The sequence below is a fragment of the Lynx canadensis genome, chromosome A1, assembly GCF_007474595.2.
Source record: "Lynx canadensis isolate LIC74 chromosome A1, mLynCan4.pri.v2, whole genome shotgun sequence".
In the NCBI taxonomy this organism is placed as follows: Eukaryota; Metazoa; Chordata; class Mammalia; order Carnivora; family Felidae; genus Lynx; species Lynx canadensis.
Window position 1 is genome coordinate 125,510,547 of NC_044303.2, and position 19,575 is coordinate 125,530,121.

General features: G+C 37.0%; 1 protein-coding gene across 4 annotated transcripts in view; it reads left to right on the forward strand.

Moving 5' to 3' along the window:
- The window catches only part of GPBP1 (GC-rich promoter binding protein 1), a 77,792-nt gene extending 67,636 nt beyond the window's left edge, over positions 1 to 10,156 (forward strand). For all 4 annotated transcript variants that reach the window (XM_030321308.1, XM_030321298.1, XM_032593169.1 and 1 more), the window contains 2 exons: positions 2,423 to 2,525; positions 8,614 to 10,156. In XM_030321308.1, coding sequence (XP_030177168.1) covers positions 2,423 to 2,525; positions 8,614 to 8,772 — 262 coding nt within the window. In that variant the 3' untranslated portion in view covers positions 8,773 to 10,156. The remainder of the gene's footprint in view (positions 1 to 2,422; positions 2,526 to 8,613) is intronic.
- The last annotated feature ends 9,419 nt before the right edge of the window (positions 10,157 to 19,575 follow it).

A 19,575-nucleotide genomic window follows, 5' to 3' on the forward strand; every position in this document is an offset into this window, starting at 1 on the left:
CATGTGTAAACTAAAATATAAAATGAAAAGTTATAGAAAATGTAAAATAGGAAAAATACGGTATTTTTAATTTGGTGTCAAGTTTCTTAATTACTTTTTTAAGTTTATTTATTATGAGAGAGAGAGAGAGAGAGAGAGAGAGACAGACAGACAGTGTGAATGGGGGAAGGGGAGAGGGAGAGAGAGAATCCCAAGCAGGGTCTGTGCTGTTAGAACAGGGCCACATGTGGCGCTTGAACTCAGAAACTGTGAGATCATGACCTGAGACAAAACCAAGAGTTGGATGCTCAACCAACTGAGCCACCCAGGTGCCCCAGTTGTCAAGTTTCAATATATCATCCAGATAGTGAAGATAGCTTGAATGTTAGAGGGGGTAATTGTTGTTAAAAGCATCAAATGAATTAGCACAAATGAGTGCCAGAGAAATTCAGGGGGAGTTTGGGGTAAATCTCATAGCTTGAGTACCAGTTAGAAAGTTGTAATTCAGAGCTAAATTAAATCTTTAAAGGTGAAACATTATCTTATTAATGTGGATAACTGGATAGTCATTTTGGAAGAAGAGGGTGTGAAGGGATGTTTAGGGTTGAATACATAACCTCATTTGTTTTAGGAGCAAGGAGTGGAGTATCTTGACAGGAGAGTATAGTCCTTAATGGAATTAGAGATGATGTTGAAGAGGCAGGGCCTTCCAGATTAGTCAAGCACTGTCATTGCTTCAGATGAAGAAATAGCTCAGGGAAGTGAAGGAATTTATCTTTGTTCTTTACCTGTTTGTGGCCCAAGTCTTCTGCTTCTAAACCTATGCTTTTTCTAACGTAAGGAATTTGAATTTGTGGTCATGGTGTTAAAGTTAAGGAGTTTGTTCTTGAGGAAGTGGAAAGCCATTAGAAACACTTAGTATGTAGTTATTGTGAAAGTGGTGTAAGGGTGATTTGGTAGTAGTTTGAAAGAGCACAAGGAGAAACGCTAATGAGAAGTAAAGGTACAAATAACAGTCACAGTATATTCCTAACTGTGGGGAAAATTATTTGTTTTGAAAGCTATTTCAGGAACAGTTAACAGTTACACCCTCTGGAAGCGGAAAGATGTGAGAATGGACATTTAGGAATACTTGTCTTTTATACAATTTGAAATAACTTGTTTTGTTTGCATTATTGTTTGGTTAACATGCAGTTTTTAATAGTGAAACAAGTGAGTATCTAGCAAAAGTAGTTAGATTGCTTTACCAATCTAAATATGTAGACTCTGGACTGGATAGCATTGGGAATGAAAATACCATTCCACAGGGAAGCCATCTAGGTTAAAGAGTGAAGACTGTGTTGGAAAAGAAGTGTTAAGTGATTAAAAGGATAGTAATTAACGATGATTATGACATTTTGATCTAGAGGGTTTGGTACAATATATACTAACTTGGGAAGCTGGAAACCAGAATTCTGTTTCCTTCTTTACTGTCAGGTAGGCACATTATTTTACTTCAGTGATCTTGATCTTTTTACATGTAGAATATAAGTGTAGTGTTAAATTTTATTCAGATTCTCTGAACATTGATATTCTGAGATTATTTGAAAAGGTACAGGACTCTTGTGGCAGGCTCAAGTTGAAAGATGGGTAGTCATAGAGTAACAAATATTTAAGAGACATAATTATTAGAAAACAAATTATTAACAGACCAATACATGCAATATATATATAAAAGAGGCTGAAACTTTGAAATTGTTGAGTCAGATGCATCAGCTATGACTATGGTGGTGGTGTTTACCTGAGTGGAGAAAGTGGTTGGTTCCCCCTCTCTCCCCTTTGGGATTCTCTTTGCCTAAGATGGAGGTATTTTCTTTAAAACATGGAAGGAAAAGAGAATAACCTTATGATTTTACTTATTTGGATCCTAGTTAAGAGTGTTTAAAAAAGTTGTCTTTCTGTTATTGTAGAGCATAATGCCAGTTTCAAATTGAATTATGTGTTAAGGTTGATTACAGGTGGTATCAACAGAAAAATACAGTATAAAATGCAAAGTAGGGGGTTACATAACTCAGTCTTTTGTCTTCAAAGTAAAAAACTTAATGAGTAGCTAAGAATGTGATGGATTGTTGTGGTGTTAAGGAAAATGAGGAGTATTGCTTTTACTTTTAGTGTAAGAATTTAGCAAAATTTTTTCAGTGTCTAGAGACCCTTTTGCAAATTTCCAGCCTAGAGAACCTCTGACAACAAGGTAAAGCAATTGTGCAATTTATTCTGAAGCTTATTGGGGTTTAACCTTACTGGTTCATTTTCAGAAAGATTCAAAAACAGAGTAAAAAGGCTCTTTATGTATTTTGAGGACTGTGTGTAATGGATCTGGATGGTGTTTTCTTGCACATAATATAAGTGGAATTATCTTACTTGGGAGAAGCTCTCATTTACTTATTTCCTGTCCTCTTTTCAGATTATTAAAGGAGATGGGCTGGCAAGAAGACAGTGAAAATGATGAAACGTGTGCTCCCTTAACTGAGGATGAAATGAGAGAATTCCAAGTTATTAGTGAACAGGTAAGAGGACCTGAATCATTCAGGTTCATTTTAAATTGCCTTTTCTTAATGAGAACAACATATTACATTAAGCATTTTTTAAGGAATTTCCTACTTAGGAATTTATTAGCCATCACAGCATAGGTCAGACTGCACTGACAGTGTGGAGCTCTTTGTGAGACTCAGTCACAGACTGCGAGATCATGACCTGAGCCAAAACCAAGAGACAGAGGCTTCCCAGGCACCCCGGAATTGCCTTTGTTTTAAACAGGTCTGCAGTGCTTGGGAATTAGTGTAAATAATATGTCTATGATTTGTCATGTTCCAGACTTTTTTTAAAAAATAGTGTAGGGATAAAAAATAGAAAACATCAGTAACTTCCCAGATGGCTTCACCTTTTACCTTTTCCTTACATAAGAATATTTAATGCTCTAACACATCCTGGTTTTTTTTTTTTTTTTGTCTCCATAGTTTCCTTTTTGAAAGAGTATTAGGAAATGTTTGATAGAATTGGAATTGCTTGATCATATGGTCATCTGTGTTTAATTTGAGGAACTACCATACTATTTTTCCACTGTAGCTATACCATTTTACATTCCCACCATTGGTGCTCAAGAATTTGTTTGTTTATGGTTAGTAGCTATCCTAATGGTTGTTAAGTGGGTATCTCTTTGTGGTTTTGATTTGCACTTCTGTATTGGTTAGTTGATGTTGACTCTTCATGTACTTACTGGTCATTTGTGTATCCTCTTGGGAGAAATGTTTATTCAAGTACTTTGCCCATTTTTAAATCAGGTTGTTGCTGAGTTGTGGCATTTCTGTATGTGTTGTGGATTTTCAATCTTCTATGATTTACAAATAATTTTCTCATACTCTGTAGTTTGCCTTTGTTACTCTTTGGATTGTATTCTTTGATGCAAAGAAGCTTTAAATTTGATGTAGTCCAGTTTATCTCTTGTTTTCCATTAGTTTCCTGTACTGTTATTGTCATATTCCAGAAATTATTGCCAAACTTAATGTCATGAGTGTTTTCTTCTTATTGTTTTGTAGTTTTGGTTCTTACATTTAGATCTTGGATCCATTTAGTTAGTTTTTTGTTTGTGTTGCAAGGACTACCTTAATTCTTTTGCATGTGGATATCTCAAAACTTTGTCAAAAATCATTTGAGTATGCATTGTCTCTTGAACAACACAGGTTTCAACTGCCTGTGTCCCATTTTATATGCACATTCTTCACAGTAATATACATGTATTTTCTGTTATGATTATCTTAATGTTTTCTTTAGCTTTATTATAAGAGTACTATGTCTAATATATACCATACAAAATATGTTAATTGACTTTTTGTTATCTGTAAGGCTTCCAGTCAACAATAGGCTATTAGTAATTAAGTATGGGGAGTCAAAAGTCATACATGGATTCTCAGCTGTGTTAGGAGGGGAGTTGTTGCTCCTACCCCTCCTGCATTGTTCAAGGATCGACTGTATATGAAGGGATTTATTTCTGGGCTTTCTGTTCCATTGGTCTTTGTTTAAAAAAAAAAAATTTTTTTTTTAATGTTTATTTTTGAGAGAGAGAGAGAGACAGAGCTCAAGAGGGGAAGGGCCAGAGGGGAGGGAGACACAGAATCTGAAGCAGGCTCCAGGCTCCGAGCTGTCAGCACAGAGCCTGATGCGGGGCTTGAACCCACAAACTGTGAGATCATGATCTGAGCCGAAGTCAGACGCTTAACCAACTGAGCCACCCAGGTGCCCCATTGGCCTTTGTTTTTATGCCAGTATCACGTTGTTTTGATGATTGCAAGTCTGTAATAAGTTTAGAAATCAGAAAGCATGAAACCTCCAACTTTGGTGTTTTTAAAGATTGTTTTGGTGATTTGGAATCCCTTGAGATTCCATATGAATTTTGGATGAGTTTTACTGTTTCTGCAGAAAATACCTTTGGGATTTTGCTAGGGATTGCATTGAACCTGTAGATGGCTTTGGATGTAATATTCACATCTTAGTAATAGTCTTCTAACCCAGGAGTATAGGATGCCCTTACATTTATTGGTCTTTTTAAAAATTTTTCAGCAATGATTTATATTTGTCTTGTGGAAATTTTTTGCTTTCTTGGGTTAAGTTTATTCTTTACACTTATTCCTAAGTATTATCTTTTTAATACTATGGTAAATAGAATTGTTAATTTCCTTTTCAGATTATTTATTGTTACAGAAACACAACTGACTTTTGTGTATGGATCAGTATACAGCTTTGCTATTTTTGTTCACAGTTTTTGTGTGGAATCTTGAGGGTGTTCTCCATAAAAGGTCATGTCATCTGTGAACAGATAATTTTACTTATTTTCCATTTTTATATTTCTTCAGAATTTAAATTTTTTATTCAGAAGTTCTTACTGAGCCATGTGTTGTTCACAACATCGTTGTGAAGTTAATGATGGGTGATAGTTGTGAAGGGTTTTTGGTCAAGTTTATTGTACTATATATTTTACATATAGAAGTTTGACTTTAAGTGTATGGTTGGCTGAGTTTTTACAGGTGTATATAGTTGTGTAAACCATCATCTCTTTTTGCATTCATTTCTTTTACTTCCAGTTCCAGTCCCTGGCGGACGTTGATTTGTTTTATGTCACCATAGCTTGCTTCTAGAATGTTTTTAGTAATTGAACCAAGCATTAATTATATAGGCTTAGATTTGGCCACTTTCATGCTTTTGAAACTCACGCATGTTTGGTGAGTTACTAGTCCATTGTATGGATTTACCAGTTTGTGAATCTCTCTAAACAATTTGTTCTGAACTAGGAAAAGGCCATCAAGAGAAATCTACCAGGTGCTGTAACCTCGTGATAAGTACAAGGTAGTAGTTTCAAAGAATACAAATACTGTCTGACTGAGATAGTTGGCTTTAAACATTGTCATAACTGGGGCAGGTAGAGAAAATCTTACTGAAAATGTGGTAATAAAATATGACATAAGAATTTTGTGCATACTGTATGTTGGAGAGCAGTGGCATGTAAGTATAAATTTTTCTGAACCGATGATAAGGACGTGGATACGTCCGTTAATACGATATTAACGATTACCTCTCATTTGACATGTAGATGCCTGAAAAATCATTAGGGCTTGATACTGTTAATAAAAGGATTTATATTTTATTTGATAACATAGGAGCATCTGATTTCAAGCTCCTGTTTTTAAATTTCACAAACACCAAATAATCACTATGCCCGAGATGTTATGGACTTTACATAGATGAGCTTCTTCATAGAGTGACAATTAAATGAGGGTAAGAAGTGTTCCCACATAAAGCAGAATGTGATAGTTTTCAAAATATTTAAGGTGAGGGCAAGAGAGAGAGGGAGAGCCAGCATGCGTGCATACGTGTCATGTAAATCCATCAGATGTTTCGAGTGCTTACTGCATGCCAGGCCCTGACCTAGAATGGAAAACCACAAGATTTTTGCCCACATAGAACTTCTATTCCTAGGATTAATCTAGGCATTAATTCCAGTTGTATTTTGGGAGAGTGTATCTGAGGAGTTGGATTTGAATTGGCCTTTGACAGGTAAGATGAGGGAATGACATTCCTTCTGCAAGGCGTGAACAAAGGCAAAAAGAGTAGAATGTATGTTGGGATTCACAGTTCTTGGAGCATGGGGCAGAAAAGTTATTAATGAAAGATTATGGTAACAGTAATAGGGTAAGTGTTAAGTCCTGGTTTATTCTAGGGAATCCCAGTTTGTTATTCTGCTGTGGTTAGTAATAGCAAGTGCTCACTTTCATTCTCAAAAGTGCTCTTATTTGAATGATAAGTTACATGGCCTTCTTATTTAAGTAAAATTATATGAACTCTTTTTAAAATTAAAAAAAAAATTTTTTTTTTTTTTAATTTTTGAGACAGAGACAGAGCATGAGCAGGGAAGGGGCAGAGAGAGAGGGAGACACAGAATCTGAAGCAGGCTCCAGGCTCTGAGCTGTCAGCACAGAGCCTGATGCGGGGCTTCAACCACGAACTGTGAGATCATGACCTGAGCTGAAGTTGGATACTTAACTGCCTGAGCCACCTAGGCGCCCCAAAATTATATGAACTTTTAATGCCTTCTAGCTATTGTGCTAAGTGTATTTTTATAGCATTTGTATGAAGTAGGCACTGATAGTAGTCCTGTATAGATGATGAAACTAAGGTGCACAGAGGTTGTGTAATTTTCTCTTGGTGGTAACAGTTTATTAGTAGTAGAGTTGGAAGTTGAGCCCAATCTGGCTGATATCGTATTCTGGGAGTTTAATCAAGATACAAGGTTGGAAAATACATTGGGGTCCTGTTATAAAGGTGCTTGTATGCCATGCCAGACGTATAGATTGTGTTCTATGATTAGAAAGTTCTGAAGGTTTTTTAGGGATGTGAAACAGTCATTTGTACATGAGGAAGTACAGGTGTAGTGTGAAGTGTACCTTGGAAAACTAGAATCAGGATGATCAGTTGGGAATATATTGTAGTAATTAGAGGAGGGATAAATGAGGGATAAATTCCTAAAGTAGAGGAATGATAGTAAGAAATGGTCTTGATGAGACTAAGATCTGAAATAGAATCAGCAGGATTTGAAATTTCAACCTATGAGCCGACTATTGTTTATCAACAGAAATAAAGGAGATTTTTAAAAAGAACACACTAAGATGTTCTTGGGGCCAGTGCAGACATTTAGAGAAAATACATGTATTTTTGTTTTTTTTATCATCAATATTCTGCAGCTGATTGCAAGGTGTGGTAAGATTAGGCAGCGTTGATGATAACTACCTGAAAAGCAAGGGTAGAACTTTGGGGGATGGGAAAGGTGTACCTTTAAAAAAGGGACAGAGTGTATTTGTAAATTTGTAATCATCACAGTGGCTGAGAATACCAGAGGATACATACATAGGCCTTGGCTTTTCTCAGTAAAGATGGTAGGAGGTTATTTGTTCAAAGTGAAGGGGAAGGTAATTTTAAGATAAGTTCAAATTGTAGAATTTAGGTGGGAAAGAAAATCTGCTATGGAAAATAGAGAATTAAATAGGGTAAAAGGAAAATTCAGGGCTAAGACTCTAGACTTGTTATCTCTTGTTTGTCGGGTCTGTAACAAAAGTAGCTATGATGTAAGCAGCCCTTGTCATTTGGACCCTAACCTAATACAATTAAAAAAAAGAAGCCCTCTAGAGTGTCACACTTAAAGACAGTTTCCAATAATATTATGCAGCTGGATTTGGTCTTATAGAAGGTTGTATTTAGGGATTTTGGTGTAAATTTCCAGAGTCTCTTTTTCCATTAAAGAAATGGAAGACCAGAGTTAATAGAGTATATGTTAGCACTATTAATTTTGTGTCTTTTAATTGCTTCCAATTTGGCCCCCCCCCCCCCCCATATGTGATCTTTGGACCCTGTTCTTATTTATTACCATACTAACCCTTTTATTTCTGATTTCTCATTTTCAGAAAGAAAAGACTAGTTTTTTCCCCCCAGTATCAGAATGTCTTCGGTTAAGCAAAGGGTTCTATTTGATTTTGTTATTTTGTGCACCTTAACTTGAATACTTAGTACTGGAATAGTTAGTATTCTTCTAATTCTGCAAAGTGTGAATAAAGCGGTTTATAGGGTGTGTTAATAGCCTAGTTTGGTCAGAATAATAAAAACAGCTAAAGCTTTAATGGCTGCTCATTATTTTCTGGTTAACATCTGAGGGTATTTATTACAGCTTTCACTTAAGGAAATGAAAATTTGAGAATGCTTATTAGTACCTTAACAAGTGATAGTGGCACTCACCCTGTCTGTATCTACAATCCATGTTCTTTCTACTATGCTAATACACACTAATTTTACTTATTTTTTGGTTTGATAGATGTTAATTGTGGTTCTCTCAAAGGTAAAGGTTTATTCCTGGGAAATATTTTTTAGTACAGTTGGATCAATTACCTATATTTAACTAGTTTTTCAGAAATGATACCATCGGGGATTTTCAGGGTAGAATACAATTTTATTAATATATTCATGTTTACTTTGAATTATTACAGTATTTTTAATTTAGAAGTTACCCCTGGAGGATAGATTGTTTATTTAATTTACTTATTTTTGATCTTTTAGTTACAGAAGAATGGTCTGAGGAAAAATGGTATTTTGAAAAATGGCCTGATCTGTGACTTCAAGTTTGGACCCTGGAAAAACAGCACTTTCAAACCCACTATTGAGAATGATGACACAGAGACAAGTAGCAGTGACACATCAGATGATGACGATGTGTGAAGGATTTCCTAACAGCTTTAGAAATTTTAGTGTGATACATCTCTCATGCAGTTTGGGGTGAATTGTAAAAATGAAGAACTATAATTTATGTAGTAAAATACCCCATTAGAAGATGATTTTTTTGAGGGACTTCACTATGAAGAAAACCAAGAATGTTGTGTTGGGCTGTGTTGAACATTATTTCTTTGTAAATGAATGTTGTAGAAATGAGGACTTTGGTTGATCCAACATTGACTATCTTCATCACTGCAGCATTTCTCTGACTAGCAATGTGACGATGTAACAAATGAGATTTTCTCATTTAATAATAAAAAATTGTGTAATGTTTTGCAAAGCTTCTGTCTTAAAATGTCCAGGTCTTAAGAAAAAAGGCAGCTTACACTGTTTGCTTGCAGAGTCATATCTTTTCGTACAATGGAAATCCTCAAGTCCACTTTGTGCCCCCCTCCCCCACCCCCAAAGGACAATGTAGCATGTTGGCTAAAACTGGAGCAAAGTGCACTAAAACATTAATTTCCTGAACTCAAGTGTTGTACTAGTCACCTTTTAAAACATAAATTGCTCTTTAGCCATTTGTAGTTCAGTAAACTTTACAGGAAAGACTTGACACACTTTCTTCCAAATTTTAAGAGACGATTTTCAAGAATTTTATTTGGGTATGTTGTCAGACCAGGACTTTCAGACTTGATGGAAGAGTCTTGTGGGAAAACTTATTTTGATAAATTATTACACATGCAGAAAAACTGATCACACTGACTGGATCTGTCCACACATGGAAAATAAACTGGATTTTCAGAAGATTGTCGTTCTCTGTAGTGTTCAAGGTATTGGTGTCTAAACACAATGTGCTTTATTTGCTTATTAAAACAAAGTTATACTTTCTTTATTAAAGATAGTGATTACTTTCTTAGTTTAGAAAAAGAAAGTTAATGGAAAATAGCCTTTTTATTATCAAATGCTTAACAAGTTTATTAAATGAATGTTAAACAGTCACTTTATTTTTCACTTGCATATTAATTTTAGAATCATTTGTTTCATTGCTGACTGGAAGAGTAATTTGGCTCTGTATATTTGTATTTTGATTTTTCTGGTTTTGTTTACCTGCATTTGCTTTTAGCTTCCCTCATCCCATTTCCATCCATGTTTAAATATATGTTGATTGTAAAGAGTGTAATCTCAGAGCAAAAATGTAGGTTTTAGGTCAGGTTAAGCTAATTCTCAGAGTTCTTTCATGTTTTAAATTGTATTTTCTCAGAAGGCTGCAGTGTTTTTTGCTGTTTCTACCTCAGGATCCTGCCCAGACCCCCCCCCAGCTTTCAACAGAAGCCAGATTTTTTGTTCACACTGAGACTGGTAGTGATGGGGAAATTTAAAAAAAACAAAACAAAACAAAAAAAAAAAACCCACAGTTTTACCCCACAAAACCCAGAGGATGAGTTAGAGTGGTAACAAAGTGTTAGATCTAGCTTAAAGTTCTCTTTTAAATTACTATATAATATGCCACAATGCAATCTAGTCATCAAAAGTTAAATGTAGTGTTATGGCCACAGAAGAACTAGAAGTATGTTTTGACAAAGCTCTGTCAGTATCACATATTGAATGTTTGGGACTCTTAGATTGCACCATTTGGTTAACAGATTAATGAAATCTATCACATGGAAAATGTATTTGGTAACAACATAAGCTAGAAGGGACCTGAGAAATTTGGTTTACATTAAAATCTACCTGTGTCCACGGAATAGCTTTCAGGAAAGATTTCTTAAAAATGTTCTGGCATTTTCTGCTTTATATTCAGATAAAATTTTTTTTGGCCTTAATTCTCATTTATTAGTAGTTAAGTAATGTTTATCGTGCATTCACACATTGATAAAGAATGTGTTTAGTAGTTTACCTTTTATAAGCATGGTAAGATACGGTCGTGTGGTTATTCTACTTATTAAATGATAGCTGCAACAAGTTTGGTTACTGAGCTGGTGGATCCATACACATGTATTTCAATAGAACCATTAAAACTTAGCATAATTTTAACTTGCTATCTGAATAATGGGTAGCTAGTAAACAGTTTGGACCATAATTGAAATGGAGCTCACCAGCACAGAAACTAGTTCAAGTGTACATCTGATGTGGAATTGTTGAACTCTGAAATTGACCAGGGAGGTATGAAAAAAAAGTACTTTGGGCCGCTTCATACTCAGTTTCTCTGTAGCAAGTTATTTTTTTACAAACCACTTTATTAAAGTATAACTTGACATAAACTACACATTTAAAGCATATAATTGGATAACCTTTGACTTGTGAAACCATCACTGCAATCAAGGTAGTGAACAATATATGTCACCCCCAGAAGGTTTTTGGTGTTCCCTCCTTTGTAATCCTTCCCTCTTACTACTACCTCCCTGCTCTCAGCTACCCCTGTTTTTTGGTATAAAATGTAATTAATGAACAAAAATCTTATGGTAATGGGTTTAAAATAGCATTTCAAAAATTGTATCTTATTTGCTTTATATTAAGATAAGGATTAGAATAATTTATATTTCCATAAATATTTCTATTGAAGTTGAAATAAATGTAGAAGTGTTAACCTAAAAATAATATTGATTTGATAACATCAGATTTGTATTAACTATTAAAATTCACTGTCTTGAAGGGCCTGATTCCTATATACAAATACTTTTAAGTTCCTTTTACTAGTGTTTATTATATACTGTTGTTAAAATATGGTTATATGAACATATTTTAAACTTAGTAACATGTCAGAAATGACTTGTTTTTGACCCCCCCCCCCCCAAAACCTATAATTAACCTGATACCACATTCTCATTGCTCTGTAATCTACTCACAAGTTTTATAAAAGATGTTTGATTAAGAAGTACTCTTATTAGAATCTAGGTACCTGGATTAGGAAAGACACACCCTTTAGAAGTTTTTGTTTTTTTTTTAAATGAGATTTTAATTATATTTTGGCTTATTACATGATAAACTTTAGGCTATATTGCTTGGGCTATTTAAATAATAGGATATCACTATTTGAGAGCTGGATATTACTTTTTTTTTTTAAGGTTTTTTTTTTTTTTTGAGGTTTATTTTTGAGAGAGGGGGACAGAGGATCTGAACCAGGCTGTGTGTACACAGCAGAGAGCCCTACGTGGGGCTGGAACTCATGAACTGTGAGATCATGACCTGAGCTGAAGGCAGACGCTTAACCTACTGAGTCACCCAGGCGCCTCACGGCTCTTTAATAGTTCTGTTTCTGGAGGTTATAGTGGCCACCTAGCCATAGGGGATGGGTGGAGCATATCAAACAAATCTTTATTCTATTTTGCTATTTGATGATACTTCCTTGCTTTAGGACTGCATGCTAGAACTTAAAAAAATGATGATCCAAAAGACATACGATTGTTATAAAATATGGCACTTTGGGACACGTGGACCTGAAAAGTTTTTAGTTAAGAGCTTGGAAAAGTGTAAGTCAGTACCTACTTTAAAAGGTTTTGTAATTGGGTTTTCCTTGTTAAGAGCCATAAATTGTGCAGTTAGTCATTTGATGATGTTTAATTTAGCCTGTAGGTTCGCTCCACTTAACCCTTGGTATTTGTAGAAACAGTCTGGCACAATGATTGAAGTTTATAGCATGTCGAATGCTAAGATCTTTTGGAAGGACACTTCTGTGGCATGTTCAATGCAATAGTATCCTATTGGTATGCATAAGAGCCCAAGGAGTAATGATTCCCAAACTTGTCTGTACATTGGTGTCACTAGGAAGCTTTAAAAAAATGGTGAATCTAACGTATTGACAGGTAGTAGTATGGTGGAAATAGTCACACTTAGGTTTGAAAACTGACTTTGCACCTTAGGATCTGTGATTTTAATCCAGATACCTAATGCTTTTAGATGTTAATATCCTGAAGAGTTACTATGAGGACAAAAATCACGTAGACCACCTGATGTAAATCCTAGGCACACAGTAGCTGTTGTGTAAATTTTAGCTTCACTGCTTAATTAATTTTCTTCACTCCTTAACACCATGTTGTTCAACATGAAGTCCAAGGAACATATAGTGTATCGTTTTAAAAGTACATGTTAGATTACACAGGCAGATCCTATTCTAATTGGTTGTATATGAGAAGAAACATCTGGTTGAGTTCTCTGAACTAAAATTTAGCTATTTGAGTCTTTGCTTCATTTTTTGGCATTATCTTCAGCTATAAATTAAGCTTGGTCTGATTTAATATTTGAAGTCAGGTTCACCAGTTTCCTGAAATGTAATCGTTGTACTTTTAATGGCAAATCATGTCCTTGTGAACTAATTACAAAGATGGAGTTCAGTGCTTTCAAATCTTTAAGAATTGCATTCTACACATCATGCTTTTTGTGGAAATAACAGTTGTAAGCTGGAGTTTGACCAGCTACCTCCACTACATTTCTCTCTTTTTCCTTTTTCTGGGATGCTAAAATGAACAGATAATGGGCTGGTGAGTTGGGATGAAAGAGAACCTTTCTTTTGGCTTACCTTCTTTTGTTTTAAGAGTGTGCTTTCGCGTAGGGGAGGAGCAAAGAGAGGGGGACAGAGGGTCTGAAGAAGGCTCTGAGAGCAGAGCACCCAATGCAGGGCTCAAACTCACGAACCATGAGATTGTGACCTGAGCCAAAGTTGGATGCTTAACTGACGCCCCCAGATGCCCCTTGGCTTACCGTTCTTAAATGGACATTATATTAATAGAACAGGCTCAGTGAGACTAGGTGACGTTGTTGATCTGAAAATAGATTATAGGTGCCAGCCTTAGCATAAGAGGTTTATGATTCTGTAATGGCATTTTTATTTAGATGTAAGCATGCTTTTTCAATAAGGAATATACTTTTGTCATCAAAGCCTTAATTATGTTTTAATGTTTAATGACCGAGAAAAGGGCAAACTGGCATGAATTGTAGTCATATTGCAAAATAGATAAAACTTAAGTGTTGCAAAGTAAGAATAGAGACCACCTCTTGTGCCTAAAAAGAGGCATAGAGGTTTCATGTCACCTGTTAAGATGTATGCAGTTTAATTTTGAAAGATAGTTTCTCAGTTGGGTGTTGGCAAACTTTCTGTAAAGTCTATAAAGGGTAGACAAATATTTTTGCCCATATAATATCTTGCAACTGCTCTGCATCTTGGCACAAACATAATACCTAAATGAATGTGTCTTTTGCAATGAAAATGGCCAGCTCGGGGCAGTAGTTTGGTGATACCTCTTCTAAATATTAAGGATCAAGTATCTATAAACTTTAAAGTGAAAGAGATGTGGTATTGGATCGTTATACCATTACCAGGATGATTTCTCAGTCTTAGGAATTGCTTAACTTAAACGTGTTTGTTTATATTAAAGTTTGTTTTGAGAGAGCGACAGAACCAATGGGGGAGGGGCAAAGAGGGAGGGAGAATACTAAGTAGGCTCCATGTGGTCAGTGCGGATCCTGATGGCAGGGCTTGAACCCATGAACCATGAGATCATGACCTGAGCTGAAACCAAGACTGGGATGCTTAACCAGCTGAGCCACCCAGGTCCCCCAAATGTTCATTTTTGAGAGTGTGAGCGGAGAGGAGCAAATGGGGACAGAGGATCTGAAGTAGGCATTGTCCTGATAGCAGGGAGCCGGATGTAGTTCTCAAACTCATGAACTGTAAGATCATGACCTGAGCTGAAGTTGGATGCTCAGCTGACTGAGCAACCCAGGTGCCCTAGAAATTGCCTAACTTTTAAGAAATTAATTTTGTCCTTTTTAGTAAACATGGTTGTAGTATTGTGGCCACACAGGATAAAATATATTGCATACTGAATCACATGGAAAGAAATGCATGTTTATCAGTGCAATACAAACGAGTGTTTTAGTGAGAAAGTGGGAAAACCTTAGTAAAACACAGGTACAGTTTTAAAGGAGAAAAATCTGATTTATTTCCTGACTTCTGTTACTCTGCCAGTATTCTCTACTTAGCATTTTTATAAAGATAAAAATTTTTGTCTTTTTGTCATTGGTATTGTGCCACTAATAATATAGACCATTTATTTTAAAGAAAGAGACTGTCTTCCTTCCTTTGGTGGAAATAAGAGCTTTTCTCTAAAGTGAGGGAAGTATTTGGTAAGGAGAATGTCAGCTCTGTTCTGAACATGAGTTGAGAAACAGAAGCATCCCTTTATCAGTAACAGGACATAAAATGGGACAAGAGCTCTCAAATAAGTGAGGGTACAAAGTTTGGTATCGGAAGTTGCTATTCCAAGGCCTCAGGTTCCCCTTAGAATTTTGGTGCCTGCATTGAAGTCTGGTGGATGCTGGTTAGACAAGACCCAGATAACTCCGGTAATTGAGGTGATGAAGTTAAGTCTCAGTGGTGCATGCTTCAGGCTAACAACTGGGCATGTAGAAGAGGGCAGTACTGAAATTCTTCCTGGAGTGGAGGTGACAGAAAGATCTCGTGTCTGATAGGGGAAAAGTAGGGTAAAAAAAAAAAAAAAAAAAAAAAAAAAGTATTATCAGTGTATTGAATCTGAGCCCAGGAACTGGACGTCGGGAACACCTTCCTCAGCTAGTGATGGGATTAAGCCACACCAGAGGTACCACACATGGGCTCTAGGTCCATAGAATAGGGAACAAGTTGCTTCTGGTTTCCTTGATCTGTTCTACTGTTTGGTTGGTTGGTTTCGATAGCATTGATTTCTGCTCTAATCTTTATTATTTCCTGTTTCTGCTGGTTTGGGGTTTTATGTGCTGTTCTTTTTCCAGCTCTTTAAGGTGTAAGGTTAGGTTGTGTATCTGAGACCTTTCTTTCTTCTTCAGGAAGGCCTGGATTGCTATATACTTCCCTCTTATGACTGCCTTTGCTGTGTCCCAGAGGTTTTGGGCTGTGGTGTTTTCATTTTCATTGGCTTCCATGTACTTTTTAATTTCCTCTTTAATTTCTTGGTTAGCCCATTCATTCTTTAGTAGGATGTTCTTTGGTCTCCCAAGTATTTATCTTTCCAAATTTTTTCTTGTAGTTGATTTTGAGTTTCATAGTGTTGTGCTCTGAAAATATGCCTGGTATGATCTCGATCTTTTTGTGCTTGTTGAGGGCTGATTGATGTCCTAGTATGCGATCTTTTCTGGAGAATGTTCCATGTGCACTCAAGAAGAATGTATATTCTGCTTTAGGATGTAATGTTCTGAATATATCTGTTAAGTCCATCTGGTCCAATGTGTCATTCAAAGCCATTGTTTCCTTATTGATCTTCTGTTTAGATGATCTGTCTATTGCTATAAATGGGGTGTTGAAGTCCCCTACTATTATGGTATTATTATCAATGAGTTTCTTTATGTTTGTGATTCATTTATATACTGAGGTGCTCGCACATTTGCAGCTTAGTTACAGCATTTTTTAATTTCATCCTGACTAGTTTTTACTTTATCTCCGCTGAGAGGAATTCTAATCTATTTTCAACCCCAGCTAGTATTCATATTATCATGATTGTAAATTCTGCTTCAGACATCTTGCTTGTATCTGTGTTGATTAAGTCCTGGCTGTCATTTCTTCCTGCTCTTTGTTTTGGGGTGAATTCATTTCATCATTTTGAAGGAAGAAAAGTAATAAAAAAAAAGATTACAGGTAAAAAATTAAAAACAACACACACAAAAAATCAAATAAATGATGCTAGATCCTAGGTGCATTTGGCCTGGTTGTTGAAAGATGCTTGATATATTAGAGAAAAAAGGGAAAGATAAGAGAAGAAAAAACAAATGTTTGAAAATTTGAAAAAATGTAATGAAATATAATAAAATGAAATGAGGGAAGTAAAATAGAATTTAAGAAGTTTATAAAAAAGTAAAAAGTATAGTAGAAAAAAGTTAAAAATATTTTTAATAAAAATTGAAAATAAAAAATTTTTTCTTTCTGTATTCAAGAAAAAGCAATGAAAAAGAGAAAAAAAATTGAATAGATGGACCAGTAAACAGATTGAAATACGATTGAAATGACATCGTTTTCCCCTAGAAATCGAACTATGAAGCACTTTATATAGTCCGTAAACTAAGCAGGCAGAGAGACTTCTGTTCATCAACAGTGAGGTTGGCCCCGTTGGGCATGGCTTAGTGTAATGGCTCCATTCTCCACTAGATGGCGCTGCTTAGCTTACTCGGGTAGATTGTGGCGCTTGTAGGTGTGTGCGCGCATGTGCTGGAGGGGTGAAAATGGCGTCTCCCAGCTACCAGTCTCTAGTAGCAGAGGTCTGTTCTCGATCAGCAATCGGGCACCCGTCGTCTGTTTCTGGCTTCCATCTACACTCCACTTTTACACTGTGACCAAGCCGACAGATTGCCAGGCAGCATCTTTCTTCTGAGTTTTATCACAGATACGGCTGTATTTCCCAATCCCTCACTTCTGAGGGACTGCGGCTTTCACCTGCTCAGACCTTCTGGGGGAGGGTCTCACCGAGCAATGGCCAGGTGCCGGCCAGGCGTGACTGTGCTGCTGCCGATTCCCAGAGACTGCAGCTGGGTGCCAGCCAGCCCCAGAAAAAGTTAACACGATTGTGTAGCAGCAGTACTTCAGGGATTATGGAAAATCACAACACACATTTGGTACTGGACTTCACCCTTAACGTCCTTGTGCCGGCACCAGCAAATGCGGCTGTTCTCTGGGGTCCGCTGGGACGTTTGCCTGTGGGGAGGCCGCACAGCCTCTACCAAATGTCCTCCCAGGAGGGGACCCAACTCTCCTCATGTGGTCCAAGGACCCAGTGGACCTCCCTCTCTGATCCTGGGGATTCGCCCTTCCCATCACAGCACCACCAGGTATCCAGCTGTGGAGTTTCAGACTCTGCCCTCCCCGTTTATAGACTCTTAATGGAATTTAAACCCTCTCCTTTCTCCTTTCTCCCTTTTTTGTTCAGTCTCAGCAACAGTTTCCACTTTTCCACTTTCTCTCCAGCTGCTTTGGGGGGGGTGCTTTTCTCATACTCTCCCCCCATCTTTGTCCTCTCTCCACAAGTAAAAACAGTTCCCTGCACAGTGCAGTTCCCTGCACTCCACGGCTTCTCTCTCCCCCAGTTCACCTCTCTGTGCCACATATCTGCTGAATTCTGTGGTTCAGGCTGTGCAGATTGTTGTGTTGATCCTCAAATGAGTTTTCTAGATGTGCAGGATGGTTTAGTGTTGACCTGGCTGTATTTCATGGATGCAAGACGTGAAAAAAAAAACCCTTCCATGCTGTTCCGCCATCTTAAACATGTTCTTCTTTGAACCTTAGACTAATTGCTGGAGTGTAGTGAATAGCCTTAGTACTCCCCATTCATACAATGTGAAACTCAAGGAGGTTAGCAAACTGCCCAAAGTCTTCCTGCTAGTATATGAGTGCACTGGAACTTGAATGAGGGCTTCTAATTTCTTAAATCATTGTGCTTTTTACTATATCAGGCAACCTTAATGAAGCAGTTAGGGCCAATTCAAAGATATTGGATGGCTGCAGAGTTCTGTCACTGAATGAAAAATCTTTTACTAGAGTTCTTGCAAAATGGTTTGCTTGTGAGGAGAGAGTGAGCAGTGGCGGTATTCAAGCAAGAATTTGGTGACTGGTTTTCATAGATACTGTGAAGGACCTCTTGCATTTGGGAAAATCTTGGTGCTGATCACTGTCATGGTCCTTTTGACTTAGATTGTTTGGTCTTAAGGAAATTAAATGTGTTAGCTCATACTTTTAAAGTTTACATTATTTTTCATTGTGATTCATTTCAAAGTTGTAAGAAATGTAAGCTGCTTTCACTTAGATATTTCATGTAATTTATTTGCCTTATGTTTTCTGATAGCAAAATGTGAGTAACATGACCTGGAATATTTAGCCTTATGTGTCTGTCCCAGTGCATCACACAGAATATTAAAAAGGCATGCACTCAGGTGTTGAAATCTAGCAAAATTAATAACTTTTACTGTTTTAGCAGAACATTCCTCTTTTTTAAATCTTTATTTATTTGTTTTGTGAAAGAGAGATGAGAGGGAGACAGAGAATCCCAAGCAGGCTCTGTGCTGCCAGCGTGGAGTCAAATGTGGGGCTCAAACCCACAAACTGTGAGATCATGCATGACCTGAGACAAAATCAAGAGTTGGACGCCTAACCGACTGAGCCACCCAGGTGCCCTTTTAGCAGACATTCTTAAAAAAAATTTTTGGGGGCTCCTGGGTGGCTCAATTGTTAAGCGTCCGACTTTGGCTCAGGTCATGATCTCAAGGACTGTGAGTTCGAGCCCCATGTCAGGCTCTGTGCTGACAGCTCAGAGCCTGGAGCCTGTTTTGGATTCTGTGTCTCCTTCTCTCTCTGCCCCTCCCCTGCTTGTGCTCTGTCTCTCTTGCTCTCAAAAATAAGTAAAACATAAAAACAATTAAAAATAAAAATGTTTAAATGTTTATTTTTAAGGGAGAGAGAGAGAGAGAGAGAGAGAGAGAGCGAGCAGGGAAGGGGAGAGGGAGAGGAGACAGAAAATCCAAATCAGGCTCCAGGCTCAGGGCTCCAACTCATCAACTTTGAGATCATGACCTGAGCCAAAGTTGGACACTTAACTGACTGAGCCACCCAGGCGCCCCAAGCAGAACATTCTTAAATGACTATTTTCCCCCCTCACCTTCCTATTAGTGTCTGAGAATTAAAAAATAGAATTATTACTAATACTGTTTGGTGTTACCACCTTGATTCATAGTGAAGTACCAGCAGTTTACCCGTTTATTTTCTGCCTGAACTATGCACCCTTACCTGAATGTTAAGGCCTCCTTTTGGATACTGTAGAAGGAAGGGAGGCATAGGCA